Source organism: Alternaria arborescens (genome assembly GCF_004154835.1).
Source record: "Alternaria arborescens strain FERA 675 chromosome Unknown contig_9, whole genome shotgun sequence".
Lineage (NCBI taxonomy): Eukaryota > Fungi > Ascomycota > Dothideomycetes > Pleosporales > Pleosporaceae > Alternaria > Alternaria arborescens.
The window spans coordinates 209,550-233,716 of NW_021167864.1; the positions used below are offsets into that span (position 1 = coordinate 209,550).

The 24,167-nt window shown below is 51.5% G+C and overlaps 9 protein-coding genes across 9 annotated transcripts; 4 read left to right on the forward strand and 5 right to left on the reverse strand.

Moving 5' to 3' along the window:
- Positions 1–3,954: 3,954 nt before the first annotated feature.
- Positions 3,955–5,186, forward strand: AA0111_g4740 (Leucine aminopeptidase 1; the record flags this gene model as incomplete). Its single annotated transcript, XM_028650776.1, has 3 exons — positions 3,955–4,104; positions 4,155–4,895; positions 4,947–5,186. 3 exons carry the CDS (start codon positions 3,955–3,957, stop codon positions 5,184–5,186), a joined length of 1,131 nt encoding a protein of 376 aa, XP_028507674.1.
- A 215-nt stretch (positions 5,187–5,401) lies between these two features.
- On the reverse strand, positions 5,402–5,755 carry AA0111_g4741 (hypothetical protein; the record flags this gene model as incomplete). The annotated part of the gene is made up of 1 exon (XM_028650777.1): positions 5,402–5,755. One exon carries the CDS (start codon positions 5,753–5,755, stop codon positions 5,402–5,404), a length of 354 nt encoding a protein of 117 aa, XP_028507673.1.
- A 1,476-nt stretch (positions 5,756–7,231) lies between these two features.
- On the reverse strand, positions 7,232–8,002 carry AA0111_g4742 (hypothetical protein; the record flags this gene model as incomplete). The annotated part of the gene is made up of 1 exon (XM_028650778.1): positions 7,232–8,002. One exon carries the CDS (start codon positions 8,000–8,002, stop codon positions 7,232–7,234), a length of 771 nt encoding a protein of 256 aa, XP_028507676.1.
- A 731-nt stretch (positions 8,003–8,733) lies between these two features.
- Positions 8,734–9,809, reverse strand: AA0111_g4743 (Ribonuclease H2 subunit A; the record flags this gene model as incomplete). The annotated part of the gene is made up of 2 exons (XM_028650779.1): positions 8,734–9,545; positions 9,593–9,809. The coding sequence occupies 2 exons, from the start codon at positions 9,807–9,809 to the stop codon at positions 8,734–8,736; spliced, it is 1,029 nt and encodes a 342-aa protein (XP_028507675.1).
- Positions 9,810–10,218: 409 nt separating this feature from the next.
- AA0111_g4744 (hypothetical protein) lies at positions 10,219–11,402 on the reverse strand (the record flags this gene model as incomplete). The annotated part of the gene is made up of 3 exons (XM_028650780.1): positions 10,219–10,526; positions 10,576–10,917; positions 10,976–11,402. The coding sequence occupies 3 exons, from the start codon at positions 11,400–11,402 to the stop codon at positions 10,219–10,221; spliced, it is 1,077 nt and encodes a 358-aa protein (XP_028507670.1).
- A 2,159-nt stretch (positions 11,403–13,561) lies between these two features.
- On the forward strand, positions 13,562–17,311 carry AA0111_g4745 (hypothetical protein; the record flags this gene model as incomplete). Its single annotated transcript, XM_028650781.1, has 5 exons — positions 13,562–13,783; positions 13,999–14,019; positions 14,371–14,789; positions 14,839–16,252; positions 16,304–17,311. The coding sequence occupies 5 exons, from the start codon at positions 13,562–13,564 to the stop codon at positions 17,309–17,311; spliced, it is 3,084 nt and encodes a 1,027-aa protein (XP_028507669.1).
- A 926-nt stretch (positions 17,312–18,237) lies between these two features.
- AA0111_g4746 (hypothetical protein) lies at positions 18,238–18,607 on the forward strand (the record flags this gene model as incomplete). Its single annotated transcript, XM_028650782.1, has 2 exons — positions 18,238–18,388; positions 18,453–18,607. 2 exons carry the CDS (start codon positions 18,238–18,240, stop codon positions 18,605–18,607), a joined length of 306 nt encoding a protein of 101 aa, XP_028507672.1.
- Positions 18,608–19,236: 629 nt separating this feature from the next.
- AA0111_g4747 (hypothetical protein) lies at positions 19,237–22,305 on the forward strand (the record flags this gene model as incomplete). The annotated part of the gene is made up of 6 exons (XM_028650783.1): positions 19,237–19,281; positions 19,343–20,981; positions 21,026–21,363; positions 21,759–21,842; positions 21,939–22,115; positions 22,168–22,305. 6 exons carry the CDS (start codon positions 19,237–19,239, stop codon positions 22,303–22,305), a joined length of 2,421 nt encoding a protein of 806 aa, XP_028507671.1.
- A 352-nt stretch (positions 22,306–22,657) lies between these two features.
- Positions 22,658–24,069, reverse strand: AA0111_g4748 (hypothetical protein; the record flags this gene model as incomplete). Its single annotated transcript, XM_028650784.1, has 2 exons — positions 22,658–23,648; positions 23,702–24,069. 2 exons carry the CDS (start codon positions 24,067–24,069, stop codon positions 22,658–22,660), a joined length of 1,359 nt encoding a protein of 452 aa, XP_028507668.1.
- Between the last annotated feature and the right edge of the window lie 98 nt (positions 24,070–24,167).

Here is a 24,167-nt window from a genome sequence, read left to right on the forward strand (position 1 = left end):
TGCTTTTGCTCGTGATCTTCAGATTGACGAACGGGTTTTGCGAATTCCAGCGCCACAATGATATGCGAGATGCAGGAGATCTGTTGGAACGCAAATCCATCGATGGAAGATCTGATACGAGCTGAAATGCGGAGGCTGTGCCAGGGCGCCCGAGGAGGCGTATCACGACACAGATGTCGTTAGGACAGGCTCGTGGCTCAGCGATTACCCAGGTCTCGACTATGCATCCCACGCAACAGCTGCCGGATGGTCGTCAACGGGATGAAACGTGTTTCTCAAAAAGCATGCGTATGTCGGAGTGCAAAGGATCTGTGGAGTCGAGCAGGTCTTGGATGTGCTTAGGTTGGTAGCGAGGATTCCGCTTTCAGTGGCGTGGAGAAATTATGGCTCGCGCTTTGGCTATTCATGGAGAAGATCAGGACGTTAGCGGCGCGGAAGTCGTGCTGTGCCGGTCTTGGCACGCTAGCTCGGTTCAACAACTGGCATTTAGTGCTCTGGAGCCATACCATCTTACACTGGTGTATACGCACAGCACAGCGCCTGCCAGAATCCATCCCAGATATTTCCTTTCGGTCCCGCGAACTACAGAATCAGGTTTGATCAACTACACCGTCAGAGGAAGCTTGATGATTGCCACGACTAAATATAACAGGGGTGTCGTTAGGGCCATGTAGGATACGCACCAAGTCTTTCCCCTACCGCACAGGCGCTCGACCATCGCATCAGAATACACTGGAAAGGGTACATCTGTATGTGGTACGACCGTGGAGAAACACTCTGGTCGCGCAAATTCTGCGAGAATAGACGCGATGTGTACGGGGCCGGCGCAACACGCGCTTTTTCCGGTCAAAGTCGTGAAGGCTGAGGTCAAAGGAAAACGTGTCGGTGAGCCTTGTTGAGATATTGAAGAGAGCGGTATTCTTTGCCGCTGCCCATCATCACTATTCGGGATTAATACAGGAGAGTACATGTCGGTCTGAGATGTTGAGAAATTGGAAGGAGCGGTGATCTTCGCCGTTGCTCGTTACCAATCAGGTATAACACGTACCATCTGACCTGCTTTCAATACTACGGCAACTACGGCAATTGCGGCTACTATCTCCAGTGTCTAGCCGAGACGTACGTGTGCCGGCACTCTTCAACGAAACGACTTGCCCAAGTTTTAGGCGCAACGCGTACGACTTCTATCTTCAAGCCGTTGTCGCTGAAGACGCTGCAAGCAAGATCGATACAACTCTCTATACGAACAGGCCATACCATAAGACGCTGCTGGCATCTGGATCCGGGTTATAAGTTGCCCTTCCACTAGAACCCATGGATATTGTGCGATGGAGCTCTGGAGCAGACCTCTCGATGGTGAGGGCTCGCCGCACGTGTGATTCGAGAAAATGACAAGCCGAGCTGCAACGGCTCATAAGCGATGAGTATTGTTTGCGGAAGGAGGGTAAGCAATTACACATCCAGACCGCACTCAAGTTCTTTCCCATCACCTCCAATAGGTACAGTCGGGAGGGATACCGCGCAATAGGTCTGTGCATTCGTCACTCAGGACACCTTCAGAACTGTTTGTGCCAATTCCCAAGCTTTAAGCATTGACGCCATTGAACTGGTAGAAGTGACCTTTCTTTGCGGTACTTCATTAAAGGCAGTTAACGCAACCTTCGAGTGAGTGCGTGCATCTAAAGAACTGCAAGGAAACTACGTTCGTCCAAGGCGAGAAACATATACCAGTCTTCGTCCAATGTAGATGCAAATTGAAACAAGATCCAACCAGAAGAGCGAAACAGGCCACTCACATATCAACTAACTTTTCGCAGCAATCTTTGAGAATGCAGTGGCTTCTAAGATCTGATCTTAGCGCTCGCAGATGCGACGTTCAAGGTAAGTAGTGTTCGATGTTTGTCTTTAGTCAAACCTCAAAAAGAGGTTCTTTCTCCTCTGCCGCACCATCCACCATCTCCGCCACAACATCATCCCCAGATCATTACAACCGCAAAAATAATAACTTGAGCAGGTAATGCATCGGCCGGGAATCGAACCCGGGGCTAGCCGAAACTGTCCTGTGAAGGATGGCAACGGCTAATTTTACCACTAAACCACCGATGCGAAAGATGCTAAGCATGATAGAACTGATGACCTAACCAGGGGTCGCTGAGATAATGTTAGAAACTGTGTTCGAACAGATGGCAACTGAGTGCTACTTACAACCTGGAATCTCTTGATATCGAACTGAGTCGTAGTCAAGCGCCTTGCCATTGGGCCATTAGGCCAGTTGTTGCTTAGTAATGATGGAATGACCAGAAAATGAAAACGTTATATCCCAAGTCGTTTGTGATTCTGTCAGACTGGACGGTTGAGATCACATTCAAACCGCCGCATGGTGGGGCAGTGTTGCGGCAGACTTTTTCTTAGTGAGGTTCGTCGTGGTGGGGCATGCATATCGACCAGTCCACCCGGGAACATCATGTCCATTACGATAGCCTGCTGGCCAACAACTTTGCTTGCAAGCACGTACAGACGCTCACTGCTTCAGAGTATGCGTTCTTTGCCCTTTACTTCCAGCGCTTGGATTACTTACTTCCACACCGTGTGCAGCAATGCAAAACCGCAATGCCGAATTCGACCGCGAGTCTGAATCATAGGAGATACAATGCGAAGTATGCCTGACTGTGTTCTCGTTGATATGGTTTCCCTTCTAACATCCGAATGCTACAGGCCTGTCGCCAGAAGATAAGTGTGCAGGCTGTGACGTGCTCTAGCTTTGGTTTCCATCTCTGCTGGTTAAAATGCTGTACTTTACATCTTTACACGCTTCGTTGACCTGTAAACATATTACACCAGCTATCCCTACGGGCCACTTTCTAAAAGCTGATTGTGCTCAATCCCTTTATGCTTACGTCGTGAAATTTTGGAAGGCGCTACAAAATGGGTGGGCATCATGAACACACTGAGGACAGTCAATAAAGACGTCAGTGTAGACTTGTAACGTCTTGATGACAATGTCAATTAAGATTCGGATCGTCTGTAATTCGTTGCGATATCGTGCTGTTTTATCTTTCTCTTAACACGTCGAGCTGTTCCAAGCAGATGTTCATCAGTTCGAGGATATTCCATGGTGCCTTTTAAAATCTTGATAGCTCTTGTGCTATTGTGATGGAGGTCGAAAAGATAACGGCGAAGTAGAAGCATTTAGTATGAGACGATCACGATTAGGCAGCTACGCTGCCGTCTACGAACGAGAAGCGAAAGAAAAGTAGGCCCTCGCTTGCTTGCTGTTACGAAAGGCTTTATGCGATTGGTCGGCTTCGTAGCGAGCCGGGGCGAGCCACGGATAGAAATTCTAACGAATTGCTGGAGGTACACCTCCAGCAAGCAAACCACAATATCTATAATGGGTGAGGAATGCACATTGGGTAGTTGGAACACGACCAAGGTCGTGATCCATAGTGGAAGCATTAGCGTGGTTCTAGCGCGACATCGTCTCGTGCATGCAGGTGCAACGTCTTACCCTCGCTTCCTTCTCGTAACCCCCTCATTGTCCAGATTTCATCAAAGTCTGGCTAAATGATCCGACAGCCCGGACCAGCAAGCAAACTACTTTCTACCTGAATACAAATATACTCTTCGCGACAAGAAGACACGATGCACTACCCCAGGATAGGAAAGAGACAAGACTCATTGCAGCGACAAGACGCGCTTAGCATCTACCCCGGATCTGTTGTACGGCCCGATTGGCTTGTGGGCTATGATATTGGCTCGCTCCACTCTTGGTACATCCTTTGAATACACACAAACATATCGCCCATGGTTAGACAAGGCATCAAGCGGAACGTGATGGAAGAATGCACCCCGAAGCTGACGCAAGACACCTATATATTTGGCCTCATAAGCACGAGTTGAGCACCACACTGGCTTCAACTACTTAAGCAATCGGATATCCTCAGTATTACGAAGATGAAGTCTGCAGCTCTCCTTGCCGCAGTATGTGCGACCGCTGTGTTTGCGAAGCCAGAGCAGGTTGCGCCCAGGGCGCTATTTACTATTGAAGTCGCTCCTGGAGAGACTACCCAGATCACAGAAGAAGAGAGATGGGAACTTTCCGCTGTCAGTAACATACACCTTGCTAGGATTCACCTGATCTGACCTTCTCCTAGAGCGGCGGCTGCGGAAGCCATTTCTTCGACATCAGTGATTCCCATGTCGCACCTCTCGCAGTCAGAGCAGGACCACCCTACCCCAAAAAGTTCAAATACCAAGAAAATGTCAAGCGACTTTTCCCGAAACTCAGTTGGGATAACATCAAAAAGAACTTAGAGTACTACTCTACCTTTCACACGCGTTTTTCCGAAACCGAAACCGGCGCCGAGGCTGCGCAGTGGCTTCTTGGTCAGGTTCAAGATGTAGTATTGAAGTCTGGAAAGAAGGGCGTTACTGCCGAAGCCTTCCCACACGCACGATGGCCGCAAAACTCTGTCGTTGCGCGTGTCCAAGGACGAAGCAACAGGACTGTAGTTGTGGGTGCTCATCTCGACTCTATCAACTCAGCAGACCGAATGAATGGACGTGCGCCAGGTGTCGATGATGACGGTAGCGGATCGTTCCTTATCCTAGAAGCTCTCCGGGTATTGCTAAGCGACAAAGACTTCGGCCCAAGCAAGCTGCAAAACTCCATCGAGTTCCACTGGTACGCGGCGGAGGAGGGAGGACTGCGTGGTAGTCAAGACATCTTCACGCAATATGCGGCCGCCGGCAGGGATATCTGGGCCATGTTACAGCAGGATATGGTTGGATACACAAAGGGTACTCTTAACGCTGGAAAGCCAGAGAGCTTTGGTCTTATCACCGATTTCACGGATCCGGCGCTTAACGAGTACATCACTCGCGTCATCAAGGAGGTGAGTGCATGCAAATCAAGACATAAGTTAGCAGATCTAACTTCGATATAGTACACCGACATCGCATATGTCAACAGCACATGTGGATACGCGTGTTCCGATCATGGCTCTGCCATGAGGAGTGGCTTCCCCGCGTCGTTCGTCTTCGAATCTGCTTTTGAGTACCGAAACCCTTACATCCACACTGCCAATGACACCATGGAACACATGGATCCCGACCACGTAATTCAACATGGCCAGCTCGTCTTGGGATACATATATGAGCTTGGATTCAGTAAGCATGACTTGTAGGTAGTATCAGCGATGAATCAATACGCTTTCATCAAAATGTAATCAAAAATGACTATTATGAACGCTAGACGATAGTAGCAGTTGAGGTGTCCGTCTCCTGTCGAGGCCTGAGAATCCGCGTTCGTAGCTTCATCGTATATTCTGCCTCCTACATCGACATGATGAGATGAAAACGATACCTCAAGCGTGTAGCCAGCTGACTACTCCGAGCCAAATCAGGTCCGCCGTGCCCAACCCACAGCCTGGTCCATCTTCGGTAGCCAGTGTCCTAGTACGCACTCCTCATTGGGGTTATTTTGACACTTGAAATTCATTTCGATCATTTCTCTCGCGATAGACACAACACCAGGTATATGCTCGTCCTTTATGAGCAAAGGAGATTCGTGATCAAAGACCTCGCAGATCACACTTAGCGTATCTTTAATCTTCTCTTGAATGTCGGAGTCGAAGATGTGCTCGTAGCCGTACAGCTGCCTAGTTGCACACCATAGTTGTATGACGAACTGAGAAGCCTCGACGTCAGATGTGATCCGATCGAGCGTATTGGTGGTCTCGCGTTGACCAGGCATAAACCCCGGCTCACGACCGAAGTAAAGGAGGACTACATCTGGATGAAGTGGACAAGTGTTGTGATGTTTGAGGTGATTGGTGAGACAACTACCACAATATACTCCGTGACAAGGATGAGATTCGCTTCTAATGCGGAGAAATAGTGCTAAGACAAGTATGTCAGTAATCGAGAAGCGTGAAGAAGGATTTATTGGCTCCTACGTGAAAGAAAACCTCCGCAGAGATCGCAATCCGCATTACTCTCGATGCATTCATCGAGGAAATATTTGCGGTCCTTCAATGGCGAAAGTGCCATGTTGATTTCGAGTGAATTCAAATTCTACCCAATGCGGTGGAAGTACCCCGTTTTCTTCGCAATATTTCAACTACCACACCAACACCTCCCTCAAGCTGTACGTGTGTCCTCCAACCTTCATCTTTTTGAGTGGAAAATAACAGCCATTTTCATAATGCACCTTCAATATCTCCAGTGCCAGCTTTCTAACACCAAGCAGTATTCGCTAAACATATGGGGGACCAAAGTGTGGTACTAGGCCATTGAAACCCAGCCAAAGTTAACGCCTTGTTCGATATCAGAATCGTAGATAGTCTGTTCTCGTTTGTAGAGACCGTACAATGCCTTTCGAATGAGCTTGATAAAGGTTTTCGCCTCGATCCAGGCGTCGGGATGCTGAGCCAACTGAAAGTCCTCGTTGGCGAGGGGTACCCGTCGCGCGCCCTCGAAGAATTTAGATTTGTCAAGTTTGAAGAACGGTCACTGTTTGCCCAGAAGGCATTTGGGTAGTCCCTGTTCTAGATCGCAATCCCTGACCAGTCTTCAAAAGCAATCAGTCCCAAATTTGTGATGACACTTTGCGGGCCTCATGTATATATGATGATCTACGTCGAACGGTTTTACACAAATGCTGCAATTGGAAAGAACAAAGTCTTTGCTGAGAAAGTCGTTGCGCGAAAGAAGATCTGCGCTTGGTGCTGCCATTATGTGGTTGTTGGGGATCCTGCTATCGTTGGGAAATGGGACAATGTTGTTGAAACTCAACGTTGAAATGACCAGCTGCGACCCTGGAAACAGTTGCTACCAAGTATGCTATAGTGATGAGAAAAAGCCGCCTATAATGTACGCCGTATTTTTATAGTCAGAGGATGCTTCCCTACACACATTCAATGTCGCGAATGTCCGGGGAATCCGAAAGTCCTGGTGGCTTCCGCCGGCTCTCCGCATTGGTGAAGTCCAGCGGTTGTGTTCACGCCTTTATGTCTCGGTGGGTGCAAAAGCAAGACCCACACGGATCCGCAGACCACTCATATGTTGAAAGCGAACACCAAGCCAAAAGAACGCTAGTCTAACACTAGCAGCCATGAATGCTTTCTACAACCACCGCCGCCTTGAATAACACTTGAATGACAGAATTGAGACAGCAAGCAGAACAGTAATGTCTGGCTCCAAAAGCAAGGTTTTTTGGTGAGCGTGAACCTCAATGTGCGCGGTCTTCTCCCCGTAGGGACTTTGGGGGTAAAGACATGACAGTCTTTAGCTCAATACCCAAGGGAATGTCGCTGGCAGGACTGGATGGATGCAACAATGACGAGCCTTTTCTCGAAGCCGTAACTGATCGGTGGGTCGAAAGATTGGTTGACTGGTTCTGTTCGTGCATACCGTTGGAGGTCGAAGGAGCATCGAAAGAATCAACACCGCTGGCGGGCTCAATATCCGGCGATGATGGATGTAGCAGTGTTGATTGCCGTCGCGGCTTCAGCATTTCGATATCGCCATGATTTGACAATGAAACAGTGCTGCACCTCTTTCGTGTTGCCGACACTTGACAGTCTGTCTCAAACCATCCTACGTCGTTGAAAGGGTCTACGATAGAGTCGATCGAGCTACGGCGTAAAATCTCTTGCTTGAGATTCGGGCGCCAGCTCGGCCTGCGGTTCGATGGAGGTTGTTGGTAGGGATGGTCGCGTTTGCGTTCAACACGTTGTGTTCTTCGCACCCTGAGCGGCGTTACTGTGGTCTTCGGCGATAGTGGCGGTGAGGGAGGGTATGCATCGGTGTCGGTTTCTATGTTGGCTGCATGCGATGCCTTGGTTTGGTAGTAAAAGGTTCTGAGTTCTTTCTCATAATAGCTAGGTGTTGTAGATAGACTGCCTTCTCCGCGCTTGGCTATTCCGCCTCTTCGTGCGAACGGCCTGGGGTTGCTGTAATCTCTGGATGAGTTTCGACAAACGAGGGCATCAGCGCACATTTTGGCAAGTTCAAGTTTTGTTATCGTGTAACCAGGCTGGGTCTGGGAAGTTTGAGTAGACAAAGCGTTGAGTGGTGGAGGTAGATGATCTTATGATCTTCTTACAACGGAAGTCAAGCATGTATATTGGATTGACAGCTACTTGTAAGGTCAAGAGAGGATGACTCGGATACATTGACCTAATTTATTGTATATGTCAACGTGGCTGGCCGCACGGTTGTTGTGAAGCGCGGGCATTATCGAAGATGGTTGGTGCCCTGCATGGACGACCGTTGGCACAGTAGACGCCAACATGCGTACATTACAAGCTTGGGGCCTAAAGAACAAAGACTAGTAGATGCGAAAGGCAGCATGGCAGCTGAGATGGCTTGGATATCCTTTCACCGCTTCTTGCTCTGTGGACCAAATACTGATGTTTCTAAGCTCGCTTGAATTGCCTCGATGGACTCTCCCTGCGTGCGATTACGACATCCGTGCCAAACCTATAGTCTGCGCGTGATTTTGCTTGTTTGTGATCGGGCAGTTGGCGGACCCTGCGTCTAATGTTGGCGCCCGGTGCAGGACGGACCGATCAGTGCGCCCGAATACTCTGCCCTGCATAGTTTGATTTCCGAATCAAGTTATAGGCAGTTTGCGCGGTGCCAATTTCGTTACTGATTGCGTTCAGAATATCCAACGTGCGGGTCGTGGTTGAGCTAGTGCTCTCGATCTCGTACGGTATCCGCACGCGATCAGAACACATCCATCTCCTGTGTGACACGCTTTCCGAACCAGTCAACCAATTCGTCTCCACCGCCTTCATTCTTACCACTAAAGAAGTCTGTCATGCGCATGTCGTTACCATCGTCTTCCGTAGGCCATTCGATAGCGACGTCGGGTTTCTTCCCTTCTAGAAGCTCTTTGGCGGTTCCCCACGAAAAGCGAGTCTCGCTACCCCAGCCAAAAAGAGGGTCCATGTTCTGCTTCAGCCAGGTCTGTGTCCTTGGGTCTGACGGGTATCCGGAACCCCAAGCCACTTTGACTTCAGCATCTTCGTTCGCCTCGGTAGCGCGATTCTGGTAGGGTTCGTAGCAGACGTCCAGGGCGGCGTCCCGGGTAACCTTTGCACACACTGATGCCGCACTGACACAAGGGTATAGACTATCGGCCTTCTTCGCGACTGTAATCCGTATTGTAGGCCATATCCTCTCTAGCTTCTTCTGGTAAATTTCTGGTTTGCCAATGGTGTCGATGTAGATCTCCTTGACATTCACTCCTTGAGCCAGCACCTCCTTGATCAGGTCTATGGTGGCATCCATTGCTTGGGCGTTGAGATTGTATACGTTGGGGGATAACATGTGCGCTGAGATGTCTTGCGCTGACATGACGCGTGTTGCCCATCCGCCGGCCTCGTAGAGATCTGAGCCCTTGGTGCAGAGCTTGCGCATTAAATCTGTGCGGACTTCAGGAGTCAGGACCTTGGAGTCATCGAAGTGGTGCGTTTCGGCGAGGAGAGAGTGATGCAGTTCGATGGGTAGATAGAAGAGTCCGTACACCATGGGCCCTGAACATGTTAGTGACTAGAAGGGCTCTCGTAAGGCAGTCAAGTACCCAAGACAGGACCTCGTCCAGCTTCATCAACACCTAGCACGACTTCTGCGGACATGTCGTCTGCTATTCGTTTCGGTATTGGTGAGAAGTGCGAATACGACTTTCCACCGAGAATGCCTGGCTTGGATATTGAAGGTGCCATGAAGACATCTGAGGGCGGTGTTTCCAGCTCAATTTCTTGGGTGTCCATCTGAACGTCTTCCTGTGGTTCTGCCATCCTTTTTGACGTATAGCTTTGGTGGTTTGATCGTAGACGTAATGTGTTGTAGGTCGTTGCAGAGCAATCGGAGGGGGGAGACGCGACGCGTTCTTCGGCGGCTTCGACGCGACGGAGGCGCTAGCGACGTGAATGGTACCGAAGCACGGCGGAAGAACGGCAGAGCCCACACACACCTCATGCGTACACGGCACGTTGCATGCCGTTTTCAACACTTTTCCCCGAAACCTACTGCAATGGGTAAGTTGATGCCGGCAAGTCATGGTCGTGCTACCACACAAAGTGACTCGCTGCATGAGTCTCGCCGAAGCCAGTCACTTTTCCCCCGGGGTGGTTGCATGGATTGCGAAATGGGTGGTAGCACATTACAACACGACTACGGAACTGCTACATACGAGATCAATTGCGCCTATTTGACAGTGTTGTAGATCGCTTTGCTCGGACCACTTCGAACATTCTCTTGTACCCAATTCGGCAATCCTCTCAACAAACTGATTTTGTTTATACTGCTAGGCAGGAAGACCTGTCCGCCGCTGCAGCCCATGATCCTTCCAACAATCGCATCCGCGACGGCAGTCGGCTCAATAATTGCAGATCCCTGCTTCTTGAGCTCCTGTTCTACGGGTGCGAGAAGAGGCGTGCGAGCCCAATTGGGATGTATGGATGTTGTCAGTACGTTTGGGCTGTTGTAGTGGAGCTTGAGTTCCTGGTTGAGCGCTATCATGAATCAGCATGCTGCATCAAAGAGTAAAAGCAAACATCGTACCTTCATGGAAGCTGAGAATGGCCGCCTTCGTCGCACAGTAATCCGCCAGACCAGCGACACCAATGAAGCTTGCAGTACTTGCGACTGTCACGACATGGCCCTTGTTGTGACGAAGCATATCTGGCAGGAACGCTTTGGTGGTATACCAGTTGCTGAGCACATTTACATCGAAGATCTTCCGAAGATACACGTCGGATGTGGTAAGAATAGTGTGAGAAGCTAGGATACCGGCATTGTTGATGAGAATAGTCGGTGAACCCATCGTTTCCTTGATCTTTTCGGCGATGGAATAGACTTCGGATGCGTCGGTAACATCGCATTTGAAGAACTTCAGACCGGCATCTATCAGGCGCGTCAGTACTAGGCAATAGCTACCACAGTGAGTGATGGTCAGTCTTACAGCCCTGCAACCCGGAAGGCAATTGCTGAATATCCAGCACTGCTACCCTTATCCCTTTACTGATCAATCTCTTGACCACCAGCTCCCCGATTCCGCTACATCCTCCTGTGACGACTGCCACCTCCCGGCTCCAGTTCCACTTTGCCTTCTCACTTCGCAACCTGCCTGCATTTAGGGCAATGTGGTTGAGCTGCTTGTTAACAACTGATGCCGTCCCAGCTATCAGACACCACTTCAAGGCCTTCAGAATCCGTGCATATCTGTGAGGGTCTCGAAGAGCAGGGATTCGGGTTGTGAGTTGGCTACGAAGTTGTGTAGGCCCTTTTGTTAACGCCCATAGTAGGGTTGCCGTCACTAGAGGGTTGAGTGCAATATGACCGGCAGAAGTCGTAATGAGACTGAGAAGATTTTGCAATATTTTCGACATATCTAAATTCACATCTGAGGTGCGCAAGTGAAACCGGAGTGCGGGCTCTGAGCATTTCAAGAAGAACGTCACTTGTGTAACTTTCTTTAGTGTATATAGGGCGTTGCGGGTCCGTTTGCATCAAAAGAGGGGACTGAGCAACGCCAATAGAGTCTAATTGAGGGGACTCGCGCCGACGATGTCGAAGCCTCGGCTTCTCAGTATCGAATGCCTACGTTTACTATACGAGCATCACTTTCTAGTGCGTCGAAAGCGGAGTCTTCGTCAGTCTCAAATCGGACAGTGAAGACTATATACTTCAACGTGGGCATGCATCTCAGAGCGTTGGTATATGTCCCGATATATCGAAGTCAATCCCGGATTACACGCTAATCAATGGAGACCGTGACGTGCCACGCGATAACGTCCTGCTCATTCTCCAGAATTTTGAGGACTTTCCGAAGAATGCAACCACCTTGGTGACAATGCACATAGCCATTGTGCTGTTACTGGCACCCTGCGTCATTTTTCTGAAGCTGTTCTGCAAGAATACATCGGGGCGTGGCAAATGAGAATAGAAGGCGCAGCTGTCGGGTGCATTGCTTCTCGGGTGCAGAGGTCCGCATTGCCTGAACTAAGATCTGATTAGTTAGTATTCAAGCCAAGCAGCACACGTGCTGCGGCTTCCTGCCACGAGCAACTCTATCAAGACATCGCAACGAAGGCTTGCCATCTGAAATCACTCGCGATCGATGTCTTCGCATATGTTACTTTCTTTCCGCCGATGGTTGCATACAGGCGCACCGCTTTAGCCGGTCCCACGGAGTCCACCCTGCATCCCTTAGTGATTGGCAGATGCAAGGCGTGTGCGGGGAAATGCCTGGTTCTCGATTCTGAAACGAGAGCGGTCAGGACCTACCTAACCGCATTGGCTGCGTTGGAAAACGAGGCGCCTCATTCGAGAGGATCGACATTGTCGTAAAGAGAAGCATACATGGCGACCATGATGGATCAAACGACTGAGCAATCGCTGGCTAGTACCGCCTGACCATCAAGCACATTAGTATCTCCAGGCGACAGATAACAGCTTTGTTATGGTAATATCCAATTCATGCTTCTGCACGACATGTCTACCATGCTGGCGCGGCATGCGTAGCGGCATGCGTCGGTGTTTGAGATGATCTATGCCCCGCCAGTCCTTCGGCCGTGGAAGCTACACTGCCCCTCCTTGTACTGTATTGCGGTACTACTCGGTGCTGCAACCTTGACTGGTTCAGCGGCTTCCTGGGCGAAAAGCTGCCGGATGACGTGAGGGTATTGCGCACCGCCCGCCGGCATCTCCATCCCACTCCAGGGGCCTGGAACACGCTGTAGAGAAGCATTCAGAACCACGTTTGCCGCGCATATCGAGCTAGAGTGGGTCGGATTAAATAACGGAAGACTGTGACAGCTGCGCAGAGGTATGTGAAAGGCTGGGACGACGCGCAGAAGGTGGGATGCGATGTACGATTAGCTGTTGGTTCCGAGGCAATGACTACAAGGCATTCCCAATCCTCAAGATGAGGTCCGCCCTTGGTGCTAGGTGCTTTTGTATAGTAGGTGTGCATGTACAGTAGAAGACTTGCGGGAGAACAGGAGGGTCCAAAACCTCAATTGGGCACAGTACGCGACAAGCAGATGCGCAATATGTGCGGAATCCCACCCAGCACTAGTTGAGCGCCACATCGTCCCCTGATCAGTGATGGACCCTGAGCTCTTGAGTTCAACGCTCCACTCCCGCTCCATCTGTAGACTTGCTCTTTCGGTGCCTGAAGTTTGAATCGTTGGCCAGCACATCCAGGCTTTCTCAGACTGTCCTTACCCACGACTCGTGCTGTGCATAGGCCGTCAAGTGCGCGTTGCTGCGACCCGCTTCATAGCGACTTCCGTTCCTGCCTACGTACCGAGCCTCCAACAACGATTCCGTCCCAACCCTGTAAGATCAAGAACAGCGAGCAGCGAGGGTAGTAAGGGCCTTTGCCCTGTGTACGAATTATCTGTATGTAACTGCGCTTTGCGTGTGCTGCGACAAGTGGCTGCCGCTCTCAGGTGAAACCACACCGCCCGCCAATCCCCCACACCAGCTTCCTGCCGAGTCGCGCTGACCGAACTGGCAGTGTATTTCTAGTGTTCTAGTCATTATGGCCTACCAAGGCATGGGAGGAGGCAACGGCCTCAGATCTCCTCGCGAAGAGTCGTCGTTCCTTTCCCTGAATCGCGCCGCTCAGAACCAGAACGGCGACGGCCGCGCGACCCTGCAGCGACGCTTCACGACCAACAACATTCCCACCATGAGTACACCACTGTCGCCAATCGGGCAGCAACGCAGACAGGCGGCAGAGCCGACCGAATTTACTACAGCGGTATGTGGGCACTCTCGTACAAGTAAGAGGCGGACGTCAAGTGTTGGCGCTCCGCGGCGCTTTGCACATCGGTACTCAGCAGCTGTCGCAACCATGTCGGAGAGACGTGAAACGGAATCATTCAGCTCTGCTGCTTGCTGAAGTTGCTTTCTGTCAGCTGCATATATGTGTATTCGCGGTGAACAAGAGTTTGGGCTAACGACCAATGCCAACAGACGTACCACAAGCTGCAAGTTGTAAGTCTACTTCACTACGTCTTCTATCGCCTCTCACTCGGTGCCCCTCATTTTCCACTGCAAGTAAGATTGCAATGGCCAAGGTCGCCTGACCAGGCGACGACGCGCAAATAGGCCAACAACTGTCTCTCGCCTTTGTTCCTCCTACACCACAACAAAAGTTCGCCGTCTCTGCAAAAAGCCTCATTGCTACTACCACGCCTGTACATCCCACGGTCTCGATTCGAGACTCTCATTCCTTATCTACATTCTCATCGTTTCCCATTTGCGCTCATTTTACGTCAAGAGCGACACTGTTGCCTCACGACAAACCCTCTTGCCGGTCCGCGTGATCAGCTAACAGCTTGCTAGCTTGAGAGGAAACGAATCGAACACGAATATCTCAAAGAGGCGAAACGGCGCTTCGACGCTGAGATGGAGCTCCTCAACCTGCAAGCCCAGCACGGCGAGACTGACGTCAACCGATTCTCAAACGATCACTACGGCGGACCTGCTCATAGCCAGCCCACCACACCGCCTGAGTACAGCGAGGTCAACGGCTTCCCGTCTGCACTATCGCGTCCGAACCGTTTCAGCATGTCCAGTATCAATCCGGCCATCACTACACGCAGCAGCCGCGCCAACTCTCAAGTCACTTCCCCTCCTGCCAACTTCCAGGGCAATGGTAATCTGCCTTCGCACTCGATGCCAGGATCTCGTCGTAACTCTGAGGAAGAGCACGATGACTTTGAGAACGACGACTTCACCCCTCTAAGTCCAGCTGCCCGCAAGTAAGTTCACCTGCCACGACTTCACCTTATGCTGAGCTGACTGAATTAGGAACAACCGCATGTCGATGCCCGTTACTAGAATGGACTATGGTAACCGCGGCGGTCTCCCAGATGTGACCTCTCTTCTAGGTCACATCGACACCGCGGGTTTCTTGTTTGGTGATGACGCTGCTGCCTCTCAAGACCACAAGGCGTTCCTTCAGATGGGCAACACAAAGGACGACTTTCCTGTCCTGGTCCGTCGCGATGGTGCTGGTAATGGTACGAAACTCTCTGCATCTTCCGCTGCACTTGATTTGGCCCTCTCACAATCCCCTGGCCCAGATGCTCAGTCTACTGGTTGGAACGGATACCGTCACCGTCAGGCTCAACAGTCCCTTCCTGCTAACACATTCCGTAAAGCTTCCCAGATGGACGAATATGAGTCCGGCCGTCCCAACGGCAATACCGAGAACACGCCTAAGAACAACCGTCGCTCGGTCGAGTTCAACTTCAGCCCCAAGAACAACGAGTCTAAGCGCTCTAGTTACACTGGTCCAACCAACGGTATGCCGAAGTTGACCCAGTCCTACTCTACCAACGATGTTCCGACCCTCAAGAACGGAGTCAACGGTGCCAACAGTATCGGTTTCACGCACTCACAGCAATTCCACAACCACAACGCTAGTCTGGGTCGTATTCCGTCAAACGTCCTATCCAACCGTAGCAGCCGAGATCTCTCACTTGGCAACCGCGAGCCTGAGTATCGTTCTCCGCAGTCAGGCCTGCACGCGAGTGCTGCTCCCTTCGGTCCAGCAATCACTTCAGGTGCTACCAACGGCAACAGTGGGCTTCCGTCGACTGTCGGTTCACCAACTATGTCGCAATACTCTAGTGTTCAAGCCGCCAACCCAGGATACTATGGATATGGTATGAACATGCTCAACAGTGCTATGAACGGTCTCAATCTTGGAGCTGGAGCTGGCCCCGGACCTCAGTACGGTGGACCTCCTGCTTATGGCCCTAACGGCATGTATGGTGGTGGACAGCCACAGTACAACCCATACGCCACTTACGGACCGGGTGGTCGTGTGCAGGACAGCCAGGCTCGCGTCATCCAGAGCCGTCGTCTGCAGAACGATGCAAACAAGTACATGAACTACGATCTGAAGACTATGCCCCGTCACGAGATATACAGTCTGTGCAAGGACCAGCACGGTTGTCGGTTCTTGCAGAAGAAGCTTGAGGAGCGCAACGCGGAGAACATTCAGATCATCTTTGACGAGACTGCACCTCACGTTGTTGAACTCATGACTGACCCGTTCGGCAACTACCTTTGCCAGAAGTTGCTGGAGTACTGCAACGATGAGCAGCGCAACACTCTTGTTCGCAACGCTTCTCCCGCTATGGTCCAAATTGCATTCAACCAGCACGGCACTCGCGCCTTGCAGAAGATGATCGAGTTCATCTCCACCGACGAGCAGGTTTGTGATGATCGTCCAAGTTCCCCAACTTTTGAGCTAACCCTTTTTCAGACCCAGATGATCATCCGAGCATTGTCAGGACAAGTTGTAGATCTCATCCAGGATCTGAACGGCAACCACGTCATTCAGAAGTGTTTGAACCACCTCAAGTCCGTGGAAGCTCAGTTCATCTTTGATGCTGTAGGCGAGAACTGCATCACCGTTGGCACTCATCGCCATGGTTGCTGTGTTCTTCAGCGCTGCATTGACCACGCTGTTGGCTTCCAGAAGGTTGACCTCATTCGCAAGATCACGGCCCATAGTTTCCATCTTGTACAGGATCCTTTCGGCAACTACGTGGTTCAGTACATCCTGGATCTTAACGATGCTGCCTTCACAACACCCATGTGTCAAGGCTTCCAGGGCAAGATCTGCGAACTGTCCAAGCAGAAGTTCAGTTCCAACGTCATCGAGAAGTGCATCCGCTGCGCTGAGCCACACGTCAAGGGCATGATGATCGAGGAGTTGCTTGATGTCGAGCAGCTTGAGCAGCTCATGCGCGACTCATACGGCAATTATGTTATTCAGACTGCACTCGAGTTTGCCCCTGCTGAGCTTTGCGTGCACCTCATTGAGGCTATGCGTCCAATTCTGCCTTCGATCCGCCAGACTCCTTATGGTCGTCGCATCATGAGCAAGGTTGGAGAGCGCGAGACTCGCCTGGCTGCGTACACGGGCGGGCGTACTTCTTCTGGTCAAGCCTCTCCTGGTGCTGCTCAGGGCTCTGAGCAAGGTGCAGTATTCAGTCAGGCCCTGCCACAGTATCAGCAAAACAGCGTCGCAGCTAGCTACCAAAGCGCCAGCGGTTCCTCTAGCTTCCAGACACCAATGTACACGGCCAACGCAAACTACGGCCCTAGCATCATTTCACCACAGCCTCATCGTCAGCCTCACCGCCTGAGCAACCCCCACCACATGCACAACCCTATGCAGGACAACCGCCAGAATTACCAGGGTTACCAGAACCAGCATCAATACGGTGTCGCTCAGACCAACGGCGGTAACGGCAGTTGGTTCTAGTTGAGCCAAGCGGTCGACGAGGTTATGACTTGACGAGCCACGGTCTGTCTAAAAACACATCACTACCCAACATTGTTACCAGTACATCACATTGGTGGTGGCGTTTGTGATGTTGACGGGTCGATCTTTCTTCTATCTATCGTTCTGTCTGTCGCATTGGGCGGATGGATCGATCTTGTATAGTACGACTACACGAGCATCATCGCGAAGCCCCGGCAGCATTCGGCATTCACACGGCGTACGGACATGATGGGCTACACGGCGTCTCTTCCTCTTTCACTGATTGTATTCTACCCCTTCATTTTGCCCCCATCGATTGCTTCCCATTCCATGACTTGTCTTCACGATACGGCACCTTGGTGCACTAAAAGGAACGTTTCAGCATGAGCACGAAAACGAACGAGCACGAGTACACTAGCACTGTCGCCGTATGGGCGGCCAACTTCCTCCTTTGCACCTTTGTAATGGCACTTGTCGTGAGCCTGGAGCTAGGTGGCAAGTCTAAGTAGACAATTGAACGATCATTATTCCAGAAGTTGCATAATATAGCGTGCGTGAACTCTACTGTCCAATGAATCGTGGCCGAGATTGCATTGATGTGACGAGGGGCTCAGGGCGGCTGCCAGTTTGGTTGAACATGTGAGACTATGACGCGCTCCTTCCGCCTTCCGCATCCGGATCGACCACATGAAACAACCACCTTCCTCGTTGCTCCTAGCCACCTACAAACCACGCCCCAGTACGATCAACAAACCTTTTACGGTACCCGACAGCACTATATCGCGATAAGACGACTGCCCGACGTCTGCAACGCTACAATCCACGCTCTCCCGGCTCTTCGCAATCGTCAGCCGACTACGAGCCACGAACCGCGACTCCACAAACTCCACAGCACAAGACTGCGCTACTTGGCAAAACCAGACACAATGCGCTTCGCCATCTTCTCCTTCCTTGTTGCACTTCTCGCTACCTTGATCATGGCCGCCGCACCTTACCGCTCCGTTATCATCAGCTGGCCAAAGGACACACCCGACGAGATTGTGGAGCAGAGCAAGGAGGCCATTAGACAGGCCAAGGGTAAGATGGGCTTTCTACACGCGTGCACGATTGCAGGAGGCACGTACTAACAACAGTGCTTTAGGTGTCATTACCCACGAATACAACATCATCAAGGGCTTCGCTGCCCAGGCCCCTGCTTCCGCTCTCGAAATGGTGTCGACGTTGAGCGATGTGTACAAGTGCGAGATTGAGGAGGATGGCATTGTTACTACGCAGAATGATAAGGTGGGGATCTGAGGGGATGGCGGAGAGAGGGAGAGGGAGAGAGAGAGCAAAGGGGATTCAAATTGACAAAGTCGTTTTTTGATCATTCGCCCTCACGATATATGAATGGAGTTTGCAAGAACGTTAGTTGTAAAGTGTATTGGTGCTTTTGCTTTTGCGGTTGCCATGTACGGTAGAGTTTGTATTGATTTGATGGACGTCTTTTGAGATACTGATCAGATGGTGGAACCCTGCAGCGGCTCTTTCCCCGCGGATAGCAGCCCTAAGGGACGTGCATTCGTCTCAGCACAACGGCGGCTTTATGCGCGTCATGTCCCGTCTGTCTCGAGGCCATTAGTGAATGTCACGTTGATGCCCCTCACTGTATGACCCATTCACGACGTTAGGGCCCGATATACGACGACTGACGACGTCGCCGCGGGAGTGTGCTGTATTTCGGCTTAGCGGTCGGATCACCCCCAACCTCACCGACGCGCGACACGTCCTCGAGCAAGGAACAGCCTGTGCTTGGTGGAGCACGTACTCTTCACCGCAACGCAAAAACGCGAACTCGAGATGCATGACTGCGACTCACTTTATTCCGACCGGATACTAGCATACACAAACCTACACGCGGGTACCAAGCCCCGCGATACACCACCATGGACGACTTCAAGCCCGAGCTGCTGAAGGCTCTCCTCGACTGGGTGCGTCTCCATATGCATCCCACTATAGGCTCGAGTGGTATAGCTGACACTTCGCGTCCAGGTCAACACCTTCGATCTCCCCCACAGAATCACATCACTCACCCAGCTCGAGGACGGCCAGATACTCTGGCAGATCCTCGCCGACATTGACGCCGACTACTTTAACGAGTCTCTGCCCAATTTCGAAGAAAACCACCGCCGCCAATCAGACAATTGGATACCGCGATGGCAGAACCTCAAATACATCGAACGCACAACCTCGACGTACATTCGCGAAGAATGCGAGCAGCTGCCCGTTCTCACCAAACGCATGATACCAGACCTAAAGGCCGGCGCGCGGGATGGGTCCACAATGCTTGTTGCAAAGCTCACCATGGCCGTGCTGCTGGCCGCATGCTTCTCGCCACGGAGCAATCAGCGGATGCTACAAGTCATGCCAAAGCTAGGCCAAAAGACGGCTGAGACCATTGCTGAAGCCATACAAGAGATGCAGGCCTTGGACCAGCGCATGTCGGAATTAGGCGTCGATGCCGAGTTGACTTCAGATCCAGTTCCCACAGGGTATAGAACGCCCACACGAGCCATGTCTGGGCAACCGCCGCCTGCAGGGAATGAATTGGAGCAGGAGGCACAGCTGTTCGAGGCAAACAAGGATAGACAAGCACTGAAGGCCCAGGTTGGAAAGCTACTTGACGAGCTCAAGGTCTCAAGAGAACGGATAGCAAAGCTCGAGGAGGAAGTCGCCGAAGCAACTGCCTATCTCGACGTCCGAGCCGGCCAGGCACAACGAGCTCAATCAGACGATGTCGAAAACTTACGGAACGACCTGCTGCGCGACCGGCAATACATTGATCAGCTCGAACAAGACCTTGTGCACACGAGAGAAATCATGGAAAGCCAGAAGCGACGTCTTGATCGGTTAGAGGGCGAGGAAGGATCCAAGCAGGACCTGCGTGATCAGCTACAACTCGTCAAGGCGGAGCGTGATGAGCTGAGCCAGAAGGCCAAAGCTAACGAGAACCTGAAAAAGAAGATCGAGTCTCTCACCAAGGAAACCAAGCAGCTGGAGACGCTCCGGGAAGACTACCAACAGGCTCGCGAACGATTAGCCCAGCTTGAACAAGTCGAGGAGCGTAACGACATCCTGCAGAACATCATCAAGGAGAACGGCCAGACGCTTGCCAATGGCGAGCAGGCCATCTTTGAAGAAAAGGGCAAGCGTACACGAGTCGAGCATGAGAACTTGCTTCTCATGAAGCAATTGGAACAGACCCGCGAACTACAGTACAAGGCAGAAGACGCCAAACAGGAGCTCGAAGAACGGATACGTGAACTGGAGTCATCGAATCACGCAGACCGTGGTGATAGCCTGGAGGACGAGCTCACACAAGACGAGCAAGATACTGAGGTGAAGCCAGTGTCTGATGGACGGGTGAGCGCAGACGCTATCGCTCTGCAACAAAGAGTGGATATCCTCAATGCTCGTCTCAAGTCGCTAGAAAGTGAAACTCTTAAGCAGATGCAGGAGAACCTCGGTTTACGGTCTGACATGATGGCGGAAAAGGACGAGAACAGCCAGAAACCCTTCCTGGAACAGAATGAAAAGCTGACATCGGCTCAAACCGAGCTCGAGGAGCTCCGTCGCCGGTTGCGCGAGCAAGACCTACAAATGGCGGAACTTCGCAATGAGCTTAATAGGAGTACGTGTCGCGATACGTCTATGAGATTGTGCTAACTTTGCCAGAATCCGACATCGACGACGACACACGGTCAACTGCTATTCAAAAGGAACAAGAGCGCCTGCTAGTACTGCAAGAAAGGACCAACGACAGACTACGAGAGCTCGAACTTGCGAATGCAAAAAAGTCAGATCTTCTTCGAGCAGCGCTGCTCGACCGCCAAAACCTCCCGCCAGAGCTTCTCGAGCTTAAGAGGGTCGAGACTATACGGCAGATGCGTGAACGAATAGAGTCTGTCATTAAAGCACCACCAGAAGTACAACCACAAACGCTAGATACCACGAGTACGGAGATTGCGGAGACGGTATTGTCCGCCGAAGCAGCCCTAGAAAAGGCAAAGAAGGTAAGTGCCAGACAGGCATCTCATAGCAAGTCTTCTTCAGCATTCGATGCAGCGGTTTCGACAATGAAGAGACAGCTCGAACCATCGTTCACTGCAACTACTCTTGTCTCGCCGACTTCGCCGTACAAGAATCATCTAAGCAAGGATAAATCTATGTCGGAAATGTCTACTTCAACAGCTGGGACGGGGCAAACCACGTGGGGCCGCATGGCGCAGCTAGTCTCGCCAAAGCGGAGGACAAAGTCGACGATTCAATCGTCAAATGACTGTGTGGCAAGTTTGTCCTCGGCCTGGCTGCCTGAGTATACGCATACTTTTCACATCGACTTTTAACCCCCCTTTTCTCCCATGTACTCTAATTTAATGCAATCACGCTTTTGCTAATAAGGACCCAGGACCTCCAAGACCAACTCACCACCTCTAGCAGCCTCCGCGAGCAGCTCGAAGTGGCGCGGAAGGAGACCTCTGAGAAGGGCTCGGTATGTCGCGTCCCCTCTATCTCGCGTTCAGCAGCCTGGCAACCATGGATATGGTAGTTTTGTGTTTTTTATTACAACAAATGCCAACAAACACAGGTCGAACTACAACAAGAAGTCGAAAACCTGCGACGCGAAAACGCCCTTGTAAAGAGCATGTGGTATGACATGAATCAACGCCTCCTTAGCAATACCGTTATCCTGCAAAGACGCAGCGAAGCACCCAAGGGCTGGCTCGGAAAGCAAAGAGCTGTTGTTGGTGGCGGAAGCGTCTTAGTACGTTAGCTCCCCTTGTTCCTTTGCACGGGCTCGTGTACCCTTCATCTAGCTAATGAGTCACAGGGCAGGAGGTAGCAGCAGGAGCAGGAACAGGGACACGGTACTCGCCGTCTCCGAGCGGAGTCGCAACGGTACGAGTGCCGCGTGCCCCAACGACGATGACGACAATGACTGGCTCCTCGGATAGCGTGCTCGTCTCTTTTCTCTTCATTACGCATTTTGTAGGCTCAGAGAATCGGGTTTGGTTCAGCATAGCGCAGGTTTGGTGGCATTTGTATTGCGTGAGGATGTATAGACGTATTGTCTTTTGTCACTTATACCCCCTTTTATTTATATGTGGTAGTAGTAGCTTCTAGCGAGAACCAAAAAAATAAAATGAAAGACAAAGATATATGAGAGCTCTGAAGTATTGTTTTTTTTTTTTTCTTTCTCTTCCATTGCTGGGATCGACGTGCGTGACGAGGAACATGAATCTGTGAAAAAGTAAGGTCTAGACTTTGTACGACAAGGCTGGTTATGTTGTATATATATATTGTTTATTATGTCTTTTGTTTTTTATCGACATGTCTGATTCCACTCTTTAAAATCTCAAACTCGACGCCCCTCGCTTCTGACGGCGGAGCCCAAGGCGCAAACACAACCTTGAACCAGCGTCGCCACTTGGATATATGGTTTTCCTCTGCGTCGTTCCACTGATCCTGGCCGTTGACGGTATGGATCAGAGGTCCTCTGCTGGCGAAGACGGGCGTCTTTTTGAGGACGATGCGGCAGGCGAGTTGGTTTGTCCAGACGAGGCCGAGGGAAGGTGTTTTTTGCACGTGAGCTTGTTCGTATTGCGAGTCGCCCCAGCCGGTGAACCAGCGTTGTTGGTGGTCGAGAGCGAGGGGGTCGGGGGAGAGGACGAGAGTTTCGGCGGTTTGAGAGGCTGGCTCGATTGCGTGAGTCGTGTTGTCTGGATTGTCTCCTTGGCTGTTGTTTGATGTTGTATGGGCAGTGCCTTGGCTGTTGGTAGATGCTGTTCGTGAGGCAGTATTAGAGAATACAGCAGAAGGCGGCTTTGTGAATCGATCGGCAACCTGGTTGGCTACGACGATAGTTATGCCTTTTGTGCGCGCGAGTTCTCTTAGTAGTTCACCTAGCTGTACAAGCTGTGTGCCCCGTCTAGCCATAGCCGCAGCTCCATTCCCTGCGCCCTGCTTCTCAAACTCAGCGCGGTAGTTGGCGGCCACAGAATCCAAGATGACAAGGCCGATGTCATGCTTCTCGATGGCTACGGGTAGCTGGTAGCGCAGTATGTGCTCTTGTGATTCGAGATCTGGGGTCTGTATGCTCAACACGCGCGATAGTGAGGGCTTCTGGTCGGCAGGCAATGGAGCGAGAGCCGGGTGGGAGGATAGCAGCTGGGCGAGACGGGTCGTGGATAGTATTGCCTCGGTAGATATGTAGACTGCCGATTTGGCAAGACCTTGGGGAGGCGGTAATTGTGAGGCTAGCAGCAAGGTAAGGAGTAGTTGCGTTTTACCGGCACCACTAATGCAGTCAGTCAGTATAGTCTTGTTAAACAACACCCCATACTGACGTACCTCTCACCGGTGACCTCTACCAGGTACCCGCGCGGTATGCCTCCACCCAAGGCAGCATCCAGCTCTTGATCCAAGGTGCTTATACAGGTCCAGCCATGTTCGGTCGTGTCCGGGTTACCCGATGCGGAAAGGAAGGAATTGCCGACTGCTTCCTCTCCGCCGAAACCCAGGTCTTGGTGTAGAGCAGCTATCACGGCATCTGCGAGTTTCCTCACCTCTGCCGCCGGCAGCTGGGCGCGTTTGGCAACGTCGGCCGCGTCAAGGGTAAGCAGGTCATTAGAGGTGATCAGGGCCTTGTCGAGCGAGGGCAGCAAATGGGTGTAGGGTTTCGCGTCGAAGTCAGGCAGCACCTGCAGCAGATCCGTCATGGGCCAAAGTGTCGCATTTGCGCGGCTCTGCGGATGGCACGCGCGAATCGGTTCCGGACTCGCCTTTTCGGTCAAATGTCACGGACGGAGAGGTTGGA